This window comes from Gekko japonicus, unplaced genomic scaffold, assembly GCF_001447785.1.
Source record: "Gekko japonicus isolate JY-2015 unplaced genomic scaffold, Gekko_japonicus_V1.1 scaffold1775, whole genome shotgun sequence".
NCBI lineage: Eukaryota > Metazoa > Chordata > Lepidosauria > Squamata > Gekkonidae > Gekko > Gekko japonicus.
The window spans coordinates 359,406-375,550 of record NW_015165872.1 but is presented as its reverse complement, the minus strand read 5'-3'; the positions used below and the strand labels follow the sequence as shown (position 1 = coordinate 375,550).

Genomic DNA, 16,145 nt, shown 5'->3' with positions numbered 1-16,145 from the left:
AAAGAAGAGCGGGGGGGGGGGGGGGAAAAGGTTCAGTGGAATACAGGAGAAAAAGATTAGTGGAATACAGAGAAAAAAGATTCAGTGGAATACAGAATACAGGGGAAAAGATTCAGTAGAATACAGAATACAGGGGGGAAAGATTCAGTGGAATACAGGAGAACAAGATCCAGTGGAATACAGAATACAGGGGGGGAAAGGTTCAGTGGAATACAGAGGAAAAAAGATTCGGTGGAATACAGAATACAGGGGGAAAGATTCAGTGGAATACAGAAAAAAAGATTCAGTGGAATTACAGAATACAGGGGGAAAAGATTCAGTGGAATACAGATAGTCTGCAGAGGTTGAACAGTTGACATTAGATGCAGACTGTTTTGGGAAATGTCAGTTGTGAGATGGGTTATGCAGTCAGAAGCAGACAAACAGGGTAGTTTAAACTTTTGCCAAAAGTGTTTGTAGCTCTTGCTTCTAGGTAAAGATCTAATGCTAAAAATAAGCTGTCATAACAGTGATTCCAAAAGGGTTTTCATTAGTTGTATTCTGTGCCATTATTTCTAATCATTAGCTCTAGCTGTGGGCCTCATTGGATCTCTTCTGTGCCCTAGTTTCACCCGAAGCCATGGGAGGTGTCTAGAAGAGGCTGGTTCCACGTGGCTCCATCACTATCTCTGTAACCTTGAGGCTTGAAGGCCTGGGGCCTATGCTTTGGATCTGCCTGAGATAACCTCGCCTGGCTTCAAATATAGGAGATTGTCCCCCTTCAAGCCAGTGCCTTGTGCCAAAAGGGGGTGATGGATGCCACAGGAGGGAAATCCTCAATTAATAGGAAAGGGCTTGTTCCCATAGTAACTTGTTAGCAGGCAGTGACTTTGCCTGTGTGTTCAGATGGAAGAGTTTGCACAAGGTCACTGGGAATGACTAGATCAAGGAACTGGCACTCCCCTGCTTTGCAGTTCCATGTTTCAGTATTTACTGGTTTGTAATAAGAAGTGGGCTTGTAGCTTTGTTTGTGGAGTTCTAAGCCCAAATAAGAAATCACGGTTTGGGGCCTGGAAAAGCTTATTGGTTATTCTCTACACTGTCTCAAATCTCAGTGCATTTATGGGGAAGTGATTTGGATTTGGGTCAGTGAAAATGACTAAGACTCATTTACTTTGCGTGCCTCCCACTCTGCATATGCAGTTAGCTAAAATTACAAAATTTATAATATTCAGAAGCATTGTAAATTGCAAAGCACTTTGCACTGTTATGACAGTTGTTATTGAGTCCCTGAGTTTTGGTTAGGGGTTAGTGTGTGTAGTTTTGGAACATCAGCTCTTGAGCTCAGTGTGTAAGTAATACTTCCTTTTAGATAACATCTTTTGAATAAACCATCAGGATACGTTCTTTTCTTAAATGATGTTCAGAATTGAGTTACTTGGGGATCTGTAGAATGTGCTTATCTGCAGCCATTCATAAGAACATCTGAATAATTGCAAGAATTTGTTTCTTAGTTGCTATGGCTTGGTTCTTAAAATAAAACCTGAAGTCAGTTTTATAACTATTAAAATAAAACCTGAAGTAAGTTTTATAACTAATGCATCAAGTTTTAATTGCTCAAACACCAGTAGGAGATTCTGTTGTACATTTACTATTCCATTTTGACTTGATTGGGCATGGGTATTTGTTTGGGGGTTTTCCCCTTTGTTTCTCTGCTGCCAAACTTAAATTGTTGTACAAACAGAATACAGCACCTTTACCATAATTATCATGGAAAATGTTCCTTGATACAAACTTGATGACTTTGGCTACTGCCAGTTAACGGTCTTTCACTGGTGGCGGTAGCAGTAATGAAAAGCTGATGGAGCCCCCTTCTGTGTCATTGGAGTTTATTGCAGCTGTGGTAGAAAATTGAAATCATTTGTAAAGAAATGCTAAAATCTCTGCTTGTATCTGCGTAAATGTTGACATAGCATTAATGTTTTATTTGTGATAACTGAGAAACATAACCGTATCTGCAATCATATAAGACATTCATCCCCTATTTCATAAACTTCAGGAACTCAGACATGGTTCAGGGGGAAAGTAAGACTTGCTTGGGTCTACTAAAAGATCCCTTGTCTTGGGTAATGAAATGACACTTCTGCAGCTTGCAACTCATACCTTTCTTTCTTTTTCACTTAAGCAGAAGACTATAGCTGTGCATATGGCTCGGGCAGATTCTTCCTCCTTTGTGGCTTTGGTGGGATTATTAGTTGCGGCACAACACACACAGCTTTGGTTCCCTTAGATCTCGTTAAATGCCGAATTCAGGTTTGATTGCATGTTGGAATAGGATGTGTATTGCATCATGATAAGGCGTGATAACCTTACTAATAAAAAATGGAGCAAGACTTGGATTTCAGTCTTACAGGTTTTGCTTTGGCACGTGAGTTACGTAACAGCATGGTGTGTCTTTTTTCTAATACAGAAGAATACAGTTGTGAATATGGCTCGCTCAAGTTTTATGCGCTCTGTGGCTTTGGTGGGATTCTAAGTTGTGGTCTGACACACACAGCAGTCGTACCTTTGGACTTAGTGAAGTGCCGTATGCAGGTTTGTAAGCTACCAAATATTAGAAACTTTGTGTTGTTTCTGTAATAGCCTTGGAAATGTATGTTGGCTTGAACTTGGTAATAAAACACTATCAAGTAAATATCTGCCCAAGAGCGAGTATTGTGGAAGGGGGAGGAAAAATTCTGCCTGTCCCTTTCTTCACCCTGTACATAATTTTATAGACTTCTGTCATGTCCTTATTAGAGGGGCTGCGGTGGCTCAAGTGACTAAGATGCTGACCTGCAGACCGGAAGGTCGGTAGTTCAGGAGTTCGAGACCTGAGTGCCGCATGACGGAGTGAGCTCCCGTCTCTGGTCCCAGCTCCTGCCAACCTAGCCGTTCGAAAGCAAGAAATTGCAAGTAGATAAATAGGTACCACTTTGGTGGGAAGGTAACAGTGTCGCGTGCGCCTTGGCGTCTAGTCATGCCAGCCACATGACCACAGAAATGTCTCTGGATAGCGCTGGTTCTTCGGCTGGGAAACGGAAATGAGCACCGCATCCCTAAAGTCGGATTGGACTGGCTTTCGAGCAAGGGAAATCTTTACCTTTACTACATGTCCTTATTAGCCTTATTCTGAACTGAAAAGTCATAGGCTCTTTGCCTTCCCTCTTTCCCAATGATGTATAAATAGGTTGTTGAAAATCCTTTCATACTAAGCTATTGTAAATTTAAAAATTAACTAGGGTGATAATGAAATGGTAGGGAGTGACTGGAATATGAAAAGCGAATACTAATAGCTGATACAGGTTTTTGGAATGTTTATAACCAACTGGAATCTTAATTCATCCATGGAGAAGTTTGGTTGACATGTGTTTCCAGCCCAAAACTTTGCTTGTGGAAAACTTCAGAAAGAATTTAAGCTAGGTAGTTTTAGCAATGGTATTCCCAGTAGTCATGTATGGCTGCGAGAGCTGGACTATAAGGAAGGACGAGCGCCAAAGAATAGATTCTTTTGAACTATGGTGCTGGAGAAGACTCTTGAGAGTCCCTCGGACTGCAAGATCATATCAGTCAATCCTAAAAGAAATCAACCCTAACTGTTGCCTGGAAGGCCAGATAATGAAACTGAAGCTCAAATACCTTGGCCACCAAATGAGAAGGGAGCACTCACTAGAGAAGACCCTGATGCTGGGAAAGATTGAAGCTCAAAGAAGACGGGGACGGCAAAGGATGAGATGGTTAGACAGTGTCATCGATGCAACGAACATGAAGTTGAGCAAACTTCAGAGGATGGCGAAAGACAGGAGGGCCTGGCGTGATCTTGTCCATGGGGTTGCAAAGAGTCGGACTTGACTGTGTGACTGAACAACAACAACAGTTATAGTTAAATGTCTTCAGTGCATGTGTAAAAAAGTTCAATGGTAATCTTATGCAGATTAAGCCTTAACTGATGTGGAATTTTAAAAGGCTTGTCTTATAATAAACGGAAAGTTTTCACTTAGATTTAGGTGTTGCAAGCTCACTTGGACATCTGGGTTACTTGGCTAGGTTACCACTGAAAACAGAGGAAAAAATCTGAATACGTTTACATTGAAGTAAGTTTCAATGAGTTGTGGGGATTATTCCCCAGCATGTGTGCACAGGATTACATTCTTGGAGAACTGAAGGGGCACGTATGAAAATGGTAAAGTAATTACACAAATAATGGGTTGCGAGATTGGATGAGATACTAAATGCTCAGTGCTTCTAATTGTGAGTGAACAGTTTGCCTGTGCCTTTGATAGTGTAACTGAAGAATATGATTGTGCAAGAGTAACTGTTCCAAAACCTGAAGCGTTAATTAAAGACTAAAGAGCTAGTGTAGTTTCATTCAATAAGTTTTCTTTGGAAAAGTTGTGTTAATCTCAGGCTGCAATACAGTCACACTTAAAGTGGGAGGAAGTTCCATTGAAATCAGTGTCTGACTTCTAAGTATATATAAGATCAGATTGTAAAGCAGCTAAAGGTGTTGAGGGTACATTCTTGACCTGTACGTGATCTAAATATGCATTACAGAAAGTGTAATCTGCTCAGACTGAAGTCACTAAAGACACCAGAAAGTAAGAGGAAATGTGAAACGGAACAAGTCAGTAGTCAGTGGAGGGTAACAGGAGATAGGAAGGTAGGACCAAAATGTACTGGAAGTCTCTACTGAGATATGGACAAGTATATTTTCCTAATTTATGCCAGCGTATTAATTTCCCACGTAGGATACTTTAGAATTCCTGACCACCACCACCACCACCCCACCCCCCACCGAGACTGTATATCCAGGGAAACTAAACTAAACTTCATTTCAGCTACTTTCATAGTTCTGTGCAGTTCTTCTTTGTAGTGTGCACTGCTGTGAAATGGAGCAATGTCTTGTAGCACTTAGGTTTTGTACTTGCCTTGGTCCTGATAATATCCCTTTTTCTTTCACACACTTGAGATTTCTCGCCTTTAAAAATGCCGTCCATACTGTCCCTTGCTTGTACTAAAATTGTTACTGTTGCTTTAAGTTTAAATGCTTCTAATTAAACATTGGCTGTGTTCAGACTGGCAGTTTTGCCCGATATAGGCACACCTTTTACAAATGGATTAAATGGGCCCCATCATAGAGCCACATCTGTCAGGCGTGCTCACCCCGTCAGAGGACGACTTGGAGCTGGGTTAAAAAGCCACCACCTCCGAAGTGGTGTTTTTGTGTCCCCGCGCATTCATTGCGCATGGCCGGATGTCTGAACACGGGGGAGCGCGCACAGAACAGATTTGGCAGTCTGAACCTGCAGATCCGCTCTGCTACTACGGAGGCGGTTTTTTTAAAAGAATTGCCTGTGCATGTGCACTATGCACACATGTTTTTTGGGGTTTTTTTTGCAGTTTGCTGAGGCACCACAATAATGTGGATGCTTTACCACAGGATGTCTCCGTGGGTAACCCACAGCAGGGTATAATGAGTGGCTGATATATCCCACTACACTTTAACCCGGTTCAATTAGAGGCGGCACCATATCGCGCCAAGCCACCATGGTGACCACAGCCATTGAGTTAAATACGATATGCTATATGTAAAATAAAGATTACATAATTAGTTACAGTTTCTGTGTACTTGCAGAAATATACAACTCACCCTGGTGAATCACAGCCTCTGTAAGGTGACATAACTAACTGTTGACTTTCAAATTCATCTAGGTGGATCCGCAGAAGTACAGAAGCATTTTCAATGGCTTCTCGGTCACTTTAAAAGAAGATGGTGTCCGCGGCTTGGCTAAGGGATGGGCCCCCACCTTTATTGGATACTCTATGCAAGGACTCTGCAAGTTTGGGTTCTACGAAATCTTTAAAGTCTTCTACAGCAACATGTTGGGGGAGGTAAGCTCTTGTCGCATTCAGAACCGTCTCAGCTCTTCAGTGAAGATCCTATGAACACCTTTTAATTTTTTGGTCTCTGATTTTTCTGTTTACGTAGGAAAACACATATTTGTGGCGTACGTCATTGTACTTGGCTGCGTCTGCCAGTGCGGAGTTCTTTGCTGATATTGCTCTGGCTCCGATGGAAGCTGCTAAGGTTCGCATTCAGACCCAGCCTGGGTATGCCAACACGTTGAGGCAAGCGGCTCCAAAAATGTTTGCAGAAGAAGGCATTTGGGCGTAAGTATTGGCACCAACGAAGCCAAGGTTCAGAGGTGCTCTAGAACACCGTTGCGCGGGGGACCCAAGCGGATGATTTAGTTCCCAATATAGTTAAGTTGGTGGGGCTGCAGTGGCTCAAGTGGTCAAGACGCTGAACTGCAGATTGGAAGGTCAGTAGTTCGGCAGTTCGAGACCCATGTGCTGCATGACGGAGTATGTTCCCGTCTCTGGCCCCAGCTCCTGCCAGCCTAGCAGTTTGAAAGCAAGAAATTGCAAGTAGATAAATAGGTACTGCTTCGGTGGGAAGGTAACAGCGCACTGTGCGCCTCGATGTTTAGTCATGCCAGCCACATGACCACGGAGATGTCTTTGGACAGTGCTGGCTCTTCGGCTTGGAAACGGAGATGAGCACCGCAACCCTAGAGTCGGATTTGACTTACTTTCGAGCAGGGGAAATCTTTACCTTTATAGTTGTTGTGGGTGATCTTATGAACTGAAGCACTTCTGAGGCCAACATGCTCCCTTAGATCCATCTTTGTTGATGTCTCTTGTGCTGAGTTCTGCTTATAGCTTCGGTTCTGAGCCGTTCCAGCTAAGAGGCATCAGCAACTTTATTGTTGTACAGTCAAAGATGCTTGAGTCATTGGCATGTGAGAATAATATACCTGCACTCTTGGCTTTTTATGTTCTGATAGACGTGGCATATGCATGTCATTTTCCACTATCAGGATTTGGCTGAAGTGTGGACACTTTTATTTGTTTGAAGATTACGGAGGGGTGGCCTCTGAAAGGTCTGTTGTGCAGTTATCAAAGTCAGATGTTTTGGAGGTCAGAGGTTTTATATGCCATTTAAGGAAGTGCTACCAGGCTGCATAGTTTGGCCAGAGCGCTCTCTGCAAACTTCTGCTGACAGACTGAACCTAATTTGTATTACAAATGCAATTTATTACACTTGTGTATGGGTTACAGGTATGTTCGATAATTTTTTGCTGCATAACAGTTTAATTGGGTCATCTTACATTCAAGATTTTATTTATTTATTTATTTATTTGTCATATTTATATCCCGCCCTCCCCGCGAATAGGCTCAGGGTGGCTCACATAAGCCGGCACCATATGGCCAGTTGGCATAAAACATTTAAAAACAATTAAAATTATTATACAGTGACATTTAAAGGGCTCGCAATAATAATCCATCAGTAAATTAGAATGGCATACTATAAAATGATCTACTAAGATCCCGACTCAGTGGTATTTCAGTCTCCCACGACGTTATGGCCCAATCTCCATACAGGGCCAGCCCACTGCCAGAGATGTTGATGATGGTGCTAGTGGGTGGTAGTGATAGGCGGCTCCTAGTTGAAGGCCCAGTGGAAGAGCTCCGTCTTGCAGACCTTCATTTATTTATTAAATTTATATCCTGATGTCCGCACATGCAGACTCAGGGTGGCTTACATCAATCTTCATGCAATACAAAAAAAACCCCCCAACTTTAAAATAATAGTTTAAAACAGAATAGAGTAATAAAATACTGTGTAAAACAGATTAGATCAGGTCACTCAGATTAATTGAGATGCAACAGTGGGTACCCCGATGTCTCTTTGGATCCAGGCCACTGGTGGGAAATCGGCTAGAGGAGGGGGGACGTCCGCCGCCTCAACCCAAAGTCTGGTGGGAGAGCTCCCTCTTGCAGACCCTGTGGAGCTGTAATGGACCCTGCATGGCCCTGATCTCATAGGGGAGCTCATTCCACCACATGGGGGGGGGGCAGGGCTGAAAAGGCCGTGGCCCTGGTCGAGGCTAGTGGGACATCCCTGGGGCCCCGGGGACCAGTGTTCCCTCTAAGCCGAGTTAGTGTGAGCTAGCTCACAGTTTCCTAGCCTCCGACTCTGTCATGACCAGTGTTCCCTCTAAGCTGAGTGAGTGTGAGCTGGCTGACAGTTTCTTAGCCTCCGACTCTGTCATGACCAGTGTTTCCTCTAAGCTGAGTTAGTGTGAGCTGGCTGACAGTTTCTTAGCCTCCGGCTGACACATTTTTGCCTTAACTCAGGAAGGATGGCTCCAGAGCAAACTAATCTATGCAGTAGCCAAATCGCTCGCTCACAACTTTAATACCAGTAGCTCACAAAGTAGGATTTTTGCTCACAAGATTCCACAGCTTAGAGGGAACATTGGTCATGACCCCAGCGGTCTCTACCTTCCGCCGCCACCTCTCTGGACTCCAGGTCCCCTGAGAAGGACCAGGGTACCCTCCCAGGCCCATCCAACATGCCCCCCTTTTCAGCCGAGAACACCCCGGTGTGGTTGACCCAGGCAGAGAAAGTAATTAAACAGAAAGTGTATATTAAAAACAACACTGGGGCATGGAAAACAAGGCAAGGCAAGGTGCTTAAAAGGGGTATAACAGTGTGAAAGGCAAAATAAACATAACCTAACGCAGCTGCCTGTTTCTGCTTCCAGGCCACACTACCTAGCCCTCACGCTGAGCCCAGTGGGGATCTTCCTCTCTCCCATACCAGCCTGTCCCCGCAGTCCAGGCCACAGAGAGAGAGACCGAAAGAACTGAGGGATCTTTGTCTTCCCAGTCCAGCCTGTCCGCTCAGTGAGACTAGGCCGCAGAGAGCCGAAAGAACACCCTATTTCCCACAGTTAACGGCTAAGACTAACTCTCCTCACAGTATAACAGTCTCCTCGCAGAATCTCACTCTCTGATTGGCTATAGCCCGTTGCTAAGCCTTATGGGGACTGTAGGCTGTTTGCTTTCACCGCTATGCAGGTCTCTCCTGGGACCAGGTAGCACCAGGCCCTGCCCCCAGTCCTGCACAGATCATGACAGTCTCACACATTTTTGTCTTGGCTCAGGAAGGATGGCTCCTGAGCAAACTAATTTATGCAGTACCCAAGTCGCTCGCTCACAACTTTAACGCCAGGAGCTCACAAAGTAGAATTTTTGCTCACAAGACTCCAGGGCTTAGAGGAAGCATTGCCGGGGACTACCAGGAAATGTTGATTTGTGGACCTCAGTGCCCGACGGGGCTTATATGGGGAGAAGGCAGTCTCGAAGGTATAGCATATTTGAAGTAAATATGCTATAAGACATCAGGGAAATTATTATTTTTTAAGCAACCATTTTTATTCACTATCAGGATAGGAGAAATAAAATGTTTGAGTAATGAGGCTTGAAACTGCTTAGATAACACAGAGCTTTTTGCTGGACTCATCACATTAAACTATTTTAGTGTCAGCTCTCTGGTTGAACAGCCAAGCTTTTTACGCTTGGAGTAAAGACCGGCTTCCCTTTAGCTGAGGATCCTCACGGTTGTAACTGTGAGCTCCTCTCAGAAACCACACCTTATTAGACTGTTTGCTTTATAAATTGGGCCCTGAGACCATTTCAGTCTCCTCCCAACACATTCACTCTGCTAGGCTGCTTTATTGTAAAAAGTCAGTGTGAGACTTCCAAAGTTTCTTCAGAGAGGATTATCAGCCTTCTGCTCTGTAAATCCAAACCCTGTCTGCAAGTATTCACTGATTTAGCACATTAAGACAGCCTCTGAGACCTAGTTTCCTAAATCATGTTCTCTCCCAGCTGGCACTCTGGAGATGCACATTCTGTCAGACCTGAACTGACACTGTGACAACTTTTTTTCTCATTTTTCCAGCCATCCATAAACCTTGATTGGTTATTAGCTTCTCTGCACACTCACCAGACAAGCAGATGGGAGGGGGGGTTGGTGACTGACAGAAAAGGGACAGGACTTCTGCCCATCAGTCTCCATAATAATGGGTTTAAATGTTCCCTCTAAGCTGTGGAGTCTTGTGTGCAAAAATTCTACTTTGTGAGCTCCTGGTGTTAAAGTTGTGAGCGAGCGATTTGGCCACTGCATAAATTAGTCTGCTCTGGAGCCATCCTTCCTGAACTGAGACAAAAATGTGTGAGCTGGAGGCTGAAAACCTGTGAGCCAGCTCACACTAAATCAGTTTAGAGGGAACATATGTGGGACGGCACCGGCTGGATATTAGGAAAAACATTTTTACCGTTAAGAGTTATGCAACAGTGGAATTGGCTGCCTAGGGAGGTGGTGAGCTCCCCCTCACTGGCAGTCTTTAAGCAGCGGCCGGACAAACACTTGTCAGGGATGCTGTAGGCCAGAGGTTCCCCAACTCATTTGGCCTACCGCCCCCTTTTCAGAAAATTTTTTACTTAGTGGCCCCCCCCCCCCCCCCCCACCCCTGCCCCACAAACAAGCTACAAAAAGATGCAGTGGCAGATTTGCACATAGTAAAGAAAGATGTAAGTAAGTAAAGAAAGATGTTGTCGGCCTGAAGCCAGAGGCCAGCAGCAACCACCACACAATAGCCCAGCAGCAACACCAGTCTTACAAGGGTGTATATGCATTTGCAGTTTGCAAATGCAAGGCTGTGATTGACTGTGGGGACCCCTCTCCACCGCCACCTCCCTCCCTGATCCCAGGGAAGACCAGGAGAAGGCAGTAAAATGTTGCTTTAGATAGTTTCTGGACTCTTCTTCCTTTATGCTTCCACCGCCCCCTTATTTTTATTCCCCCCCCCCCAATTGCATCCAAGGCTCCTACCGCCCACCTGGGTCGTTCCAGCGCCCCCCAGGGGGCAGTATTGCCTACTTTGGGAACCAGTGCTCTAGGCTAATCCCACATTTAGCAGGGGGTTGGACTAGATGGCCTCTATGGACCCTTCCAGCTCTGATTCTTTGATTTACATGAAGTTCCACTGGCAAGCTAGGAAGAAAATTCCACATGTATTCGTTGAGCGTTTTAGACAAGCAGAAGGTACTGATGCAGACCTTTTCTGTCAGAATGCACGTTTCATGCTAAATATGTGGATTTGGTTGTTCAGATGGTGAGGCATTTATGGGTAAACACAGACCCCCTGTCTGTTTCGGAGTAATTCTATGAACAGAACAAAAAGTAATTATTTTTCCGTTTTAAAGTTTCTATAAAGGTGTCGCTCCCTTGTGGATGAGGCAGATTCCGTACACAATGATGAAGTTTGCCTGTTTTGAACGAACCGTGGAAGCTCTATACAAATACGTCGTTCCCAAACCGAGAAGTGAATGTTCAAAGGCAGAACAGCTGGTGGTTACATTCGTAGCAGGCTACATTGGTAAGGAAACATTTAGCAACTTTAAAAATCTGTTGCAGTAAATGTTTACCTCAAAGGAATGTGCTTATTGAATTCCCTTGTGTTGCATGAGATGGCAAGAAATTCAGTAATACAAGTCATTTAAATAACAGGAATTTTGCATTTATGTCCCTAACCCCTAACCCCAATCATAGAAGAATGCAGTGATAGTTCCAATACACAAAGAAGGTTCAGAAACAGTTCCTACTAACTATAGGCCTATTAGCCTGCTTTCAGTAAAGGGCGAAGTGTATGCAGCTTTCTTAAATCATAAACTACTGAACTGCGTAGAAACAGAATCCATAATTCACCTTGAGCAAGCGGGATTTAGAAATGGAGTTTCAGCCTTGGACCATTGTGTAGTACTGTATCATCTTGCCGATAAATATTCTTCTTATTCAGAAGGTTCCCTTCATGCAGCATTTATGGATCTCAGGGCGGCATTTGACTCAGTCCCCATGCCGTCTCTGGGCCAAATTGTCTAAAACATCTCTAGACGAGAGACTTCTTTGGCTGATTTATAAACTATACGAGAATCCTACTGCACAAATTCGTTGCGGAGTAGATGGACAACTTACAAATATCATTCATCTCTCTAAAGATGTTAAGCAAGGATGCTTATTAGCCCCTACGCTTTTTAATCTTTACATATGCGATATAGTTCCATATATTAAAACAATAGCCTGTCACGCACCCATACTAGTGGGACATGAAGTACTACTTTATGCAGACGATGCGGTACTGCTTTCCAGAACAGAAGTTGGCTTATGTAAGCTAGTGAACGCTTTTACTGATTACTGTATCCAAGAGGGGTTGCTGATTAATTATGAAAAATCAAAAATAATGTGTTTTTTTCCCTAACAAACCTTGTTTAAAACAAAGAATATAGAAAGTTATAGAACAAGTGTCTCATTTCAAATATTTGGGTATAGTGTTTAGCTGCAGTTGCCATTGGAAACATATAAGAGCAGCAACCGAAATTGCCAAAGCAAATTCTAATGCCCTGCTTAGGTTCTAATATTCAAGAGGCAGCCAGTATGTTCCGATAGCCATTGCAGCTTTTAATGCGAAAGTTACTTCCCAATTTTTATATGGGTCTGCTATCTGGATTAAAGAGATTTCTGAATCATCAGATCAGATCCTTCTCCGGTTCCCACGTAGAATTGCAGGCGTCCCTAAATGTGTCGCAGGGACGGCACTTAGAGAAGAATTTGCACAATTTTCCTTTGAGTCGAGAGCCTGGAAGGCCACCTTTAAATTGAGATTGTTGTTGTTGTTCAGTCGCACAGTCGAGTCCGACTCTTCGCGACCCCATGGACTAGATCCCACCAGGCCCTCTTGTCTTCCGCTGTCCTCTGAAGTTTGCTCAGTTTCATGTTCGTTGCATCTCTGACACTGTCTTAACCATCTCATCCTTTGCCGTCCCCGTCTTCTTTGACCTACAGTCTTTCCCAGCATCAGGGTCTTCTCCAGTGAGTGCTCCCTTCTCATTTGGTGGCCAAAGTATTTGAGCTTCATTTTCATTATCTGGCCTTCCAGGGAACAGTCAGGGTTGATTTCTTTTAGGATTGACTGATTTGATCTTCTTGCAGTCCAAGGGACTCTCAAGAGTCTTCTCCAGCACCATAGTTCAAAAGAATCTATTCTTCGGCGCTCGGCCTTCCTTATAGTCCAACTCTCGCAGCCGTACATAACTACTGGGAATACCATTGCTTTGACCATGTGGATTTTTGTTGTTTAGGTTCGCCATCGCTTTCCTCCCAAGTAGCAGGCGTCTTTTAATTTCATGGCTGCAGTCACAGTCTGCGGTGATTTGGGATCCCAGGAACGTGAAGTCTGTCACTACTTCCACGACTTCCCCTTCTATTTGCCAAGGAGTGATGGGACCGGATGCCATGATCTTAGTTTTTTTGATGTTGAGCTTCAAGCCCACCTAATGCCCAAGGGGGTGTTCTTTATTTTTTAAAGGAGGATAATTATAAATGTACATGGGCAAAACATATAGATAACAAGCTGGAGAGGATTGGTCTTGCCCCTACAGTGCTTAACAATATAAAGAAGCACTACATTTGATCACATTGAGGGTAACAAACATTGACCAACTCAGGACTCCAATTCGTGCTAGGCGAGTATGCTCCAACTCTGCCTTAGGGATTGTGCCACCTAAGAGAATTCCCTCATATATGAGCTTCCTTACATCCCCTAGATTTAGATACGTCTTCATGCTTGCTAGGTTGAATGTTTTTCCAGTGCAGAGCTAAGTGGCTGTTTTGCTAAAAAACAGTATTCAGATAGATTGTGCGATTGTGGATCAGGTGCAATAGAGACCTTAGGTCATCTTTTGTTATTTTCCACCAGTGGATTGGCCCCAGATTCTGTTGGATTACTCCTATTTTGCATAGACATCACCTCCCTATGGAACCTTGGGTGGTAACCATACTGCTAGCAGATGAGGACCCTGAAATGACTCGCTTGGTGGCAAAATATCTATCGATGGTGCTATTTTTAAAGCGACTTTGAAATGCTGTAGGCAGTTTTATGTATACAAATTTTAAAATTCTAAAACTAATTTCCATAATATGGGATTTTATGGAATTTATGGAAGTTTATAAAATGTTGTCTATTAATATTGTTTATGAGTATGTTTATTAGTTTTTATTGTAAAAATGTTTGGTCTAAATTATCTTGTAATTATATGTAATGTGTTTTATAGTAGCTGTTTGTACGTTTGGCTTAAGACCTCTGGTCAATGAAGCTAATATAAATGAGAGGAAAGGCATTTATGTCCAAAGATTTGTATATTGTATTCTGGTTTTAGATAGTTCTCTCTGAATCAAAAGTTTGTGATTAAGACCAAATCTTGAGAAACATATTTTGGATGTTTCCAGATATATAAACTTATTGACACACTTTAAGATAATATCGTTCTGTAATTTTTGGAACAAGTGGCAAAGTTACTTCTTTTGTCTCGGCCCTGAGCAGTTGTGAGGTATCCATTTAGAATCAGATATTGTAAAATAAACGGATAACAAAAATTAATTGAATTCCTCTTTTTTTTTTTTTCCTTTTTTAGCTGGTGTTTTCTGTGCCATCGTTTCACACCCCGCTGATTCTGTCGTGTCTGTTCTGAACAAAGAAAAGGGCAGTTCAGCGCTAGAAGTACTGAAGAGGCTTGGCATCAAAGGTGAGGATTCAAATGACGGCGGGACTAAGCACACGTGTGGGTGCTACAGATTACTAAAACTCTCCAGCCCTCTTGGCGCCAGATAACAGAGCAATCCCTATGTCCTACCCCTCCTGTTAACTAAATCAGGACTACAGAAGAACATTTGCACTAATGTGCTGGGATGTACTCCCATCTGCAGTCCTGGAAGGAAAACCTAATGAAACTCCTTATGAAGAAAGGATATGTCCCTGTTGTGCAGATGGTATTGAGTCTATAGAACGCATAATATTTGATTGTAAGGCACATAACATCCGCGAATCTCTGCCTCTCTCTAAGACGCTTCCTCTTTCTCGTAGGCAAAGAATCTGCCTTTTAAGGAGGTTTTTTATCGGATAGGCGAGCAGACGTTACTCATCGGGTGGCTAGGTTTGGAGGGCTTGCCCTAAGAATTAGAAAAACTACAGTAGCTCAAAAAGAAGAGAATTAAGATTTAGTTTTATTAATTTTAATCATTATGGTTTTTCTGGAGTTTTTTTCCTTTTTAAAAGCCTGCTTTTAAAATTCTGCTTCTATTTTAATCTCATATGTACCATTTATGTTGCAAGCTATGCCATCAGTGTACTATGTGCTGGTCATCCACCGTGAATAAAACTTACTGCTACTTACTAAAACTCTCCTGTTCTGTTCAACAGGCGTATGGAAGGGGCTGTTTGCCCGTATCATCATGATCGGTACTCTGACGGCATTACAGTGGTTCATCTACGACTCTGTGAAAGTGTATTTCCGGCTCCCTCGCCCACCTCCACCCGAGATGCCGGAATCCCTGAAGAAAAAGCTTGGGCTTACTGAATAAGTGGATTATGGACTGGCTGATAGCAAACACTTTATATGTATCATGTGTAGGGAGAATAAAGTCTTCTTTCTTGGGACTTCCACTGTCACGGTTGGTCAGAATAAACCATGCTAGAGTGACTAACGTTGTACTCGATATCTCATCTAGATGTTTCTCCAGCAGGACAAAAATGGCTTCCTGGTGGCTGTGGAAGCACATGTTGATCCATTCCTGTGAACGATTCTGCCTGCTGAATTGATCCATTCCTGTGAGTGATACTGCCTGCCGAATAGATGACCTTAAGCCACCTTGGTGTAGGAGAGCCAAGTTTGGTGTCGTGGTTAAGTGCGCGGACTCTAATCTGGGAGAACTGGGTTTGATTCCCCACTCCTCCGCTTGCACCTGCCGGATGACCTTGGGCAAGCCGTAGTTCTGTCAGAGCTGTTCTTGAAAGAGAGCAGTTTCTGTCAGAGCTCTCTCAGCCCCACTTACCTCACAGGGGGTCTGTTGTGGAGAGGGGAAGGGAAAGGAGTCCGTAAGCCGCTCTGAGACACCTTTGGGTAGTGAAGGGAGGGGTATAAATCCAATCTCCTCTTCTTCTTCACCTTTAAAACGGGTATCAGGAAATAATTAGTGCAGATTAACAGTGCTAATACCGGTCTGATCCACCACAAAGCTGCTTTGGTGCATTGTGGGCTGAATTGGCTGCCTTGTAGGATAGTTACCATGTAAGTCCCTGGTCAATTTTTTTTTTAAACATCTGTATTGAAAATGTTGGGTCAATAGTTGAGTCTGAGCATCTGTATATTTGGTGCAA

The 16,145-nt window shown here is 43.4% G+C and overlaps 1 protein-coding gene across 2 annotated transcripts in view; it reads left to right on the top strand.

The window, feature by feature from the left end:
• Nucleotides 1-15,425, top strand: part of LOC107110473 (phosphate carrier protein, mitochondrial) — a 16,518-nt gene extending 1,093 nt beyond the window's left edge. The window contains exons 3-8 of one of the 2 annotated variants that reach the window (XM_015411262.1): nt 2,450-2,574; nt 5,731-5,910; nt 6,008-6,189; nt 11,140-11,312; nt 14,404-14,514; nt 15,189-15,425. In XM_015411262.1, the coding sequence (XP_015266748.1) occupies nt 2,450-2,574; nt 5,731-5,910; nt 6,008-6,189; nt 11,140-11,312; nt 14,404-14,514; nt 15,189-15,349 (932 nt within the window). In that variant the 3' untranslated portion in view covers nt 15,350-15,425. Of the gene's footprint in view, nt 1-2,167; nt 2,293-2,449; nt 2,575-5,730; nt 5,911-6,007; nt 6,190-11,139; nt 11,313-14,403; nt 14,515-15,188 lie in introns of both variants that reach the window. The other variant, XM_015411261.1, reaches the window with a different exon arrangement.
• Nucleotides 15,426-16,145: the final 720 nt, after the last annotated feature.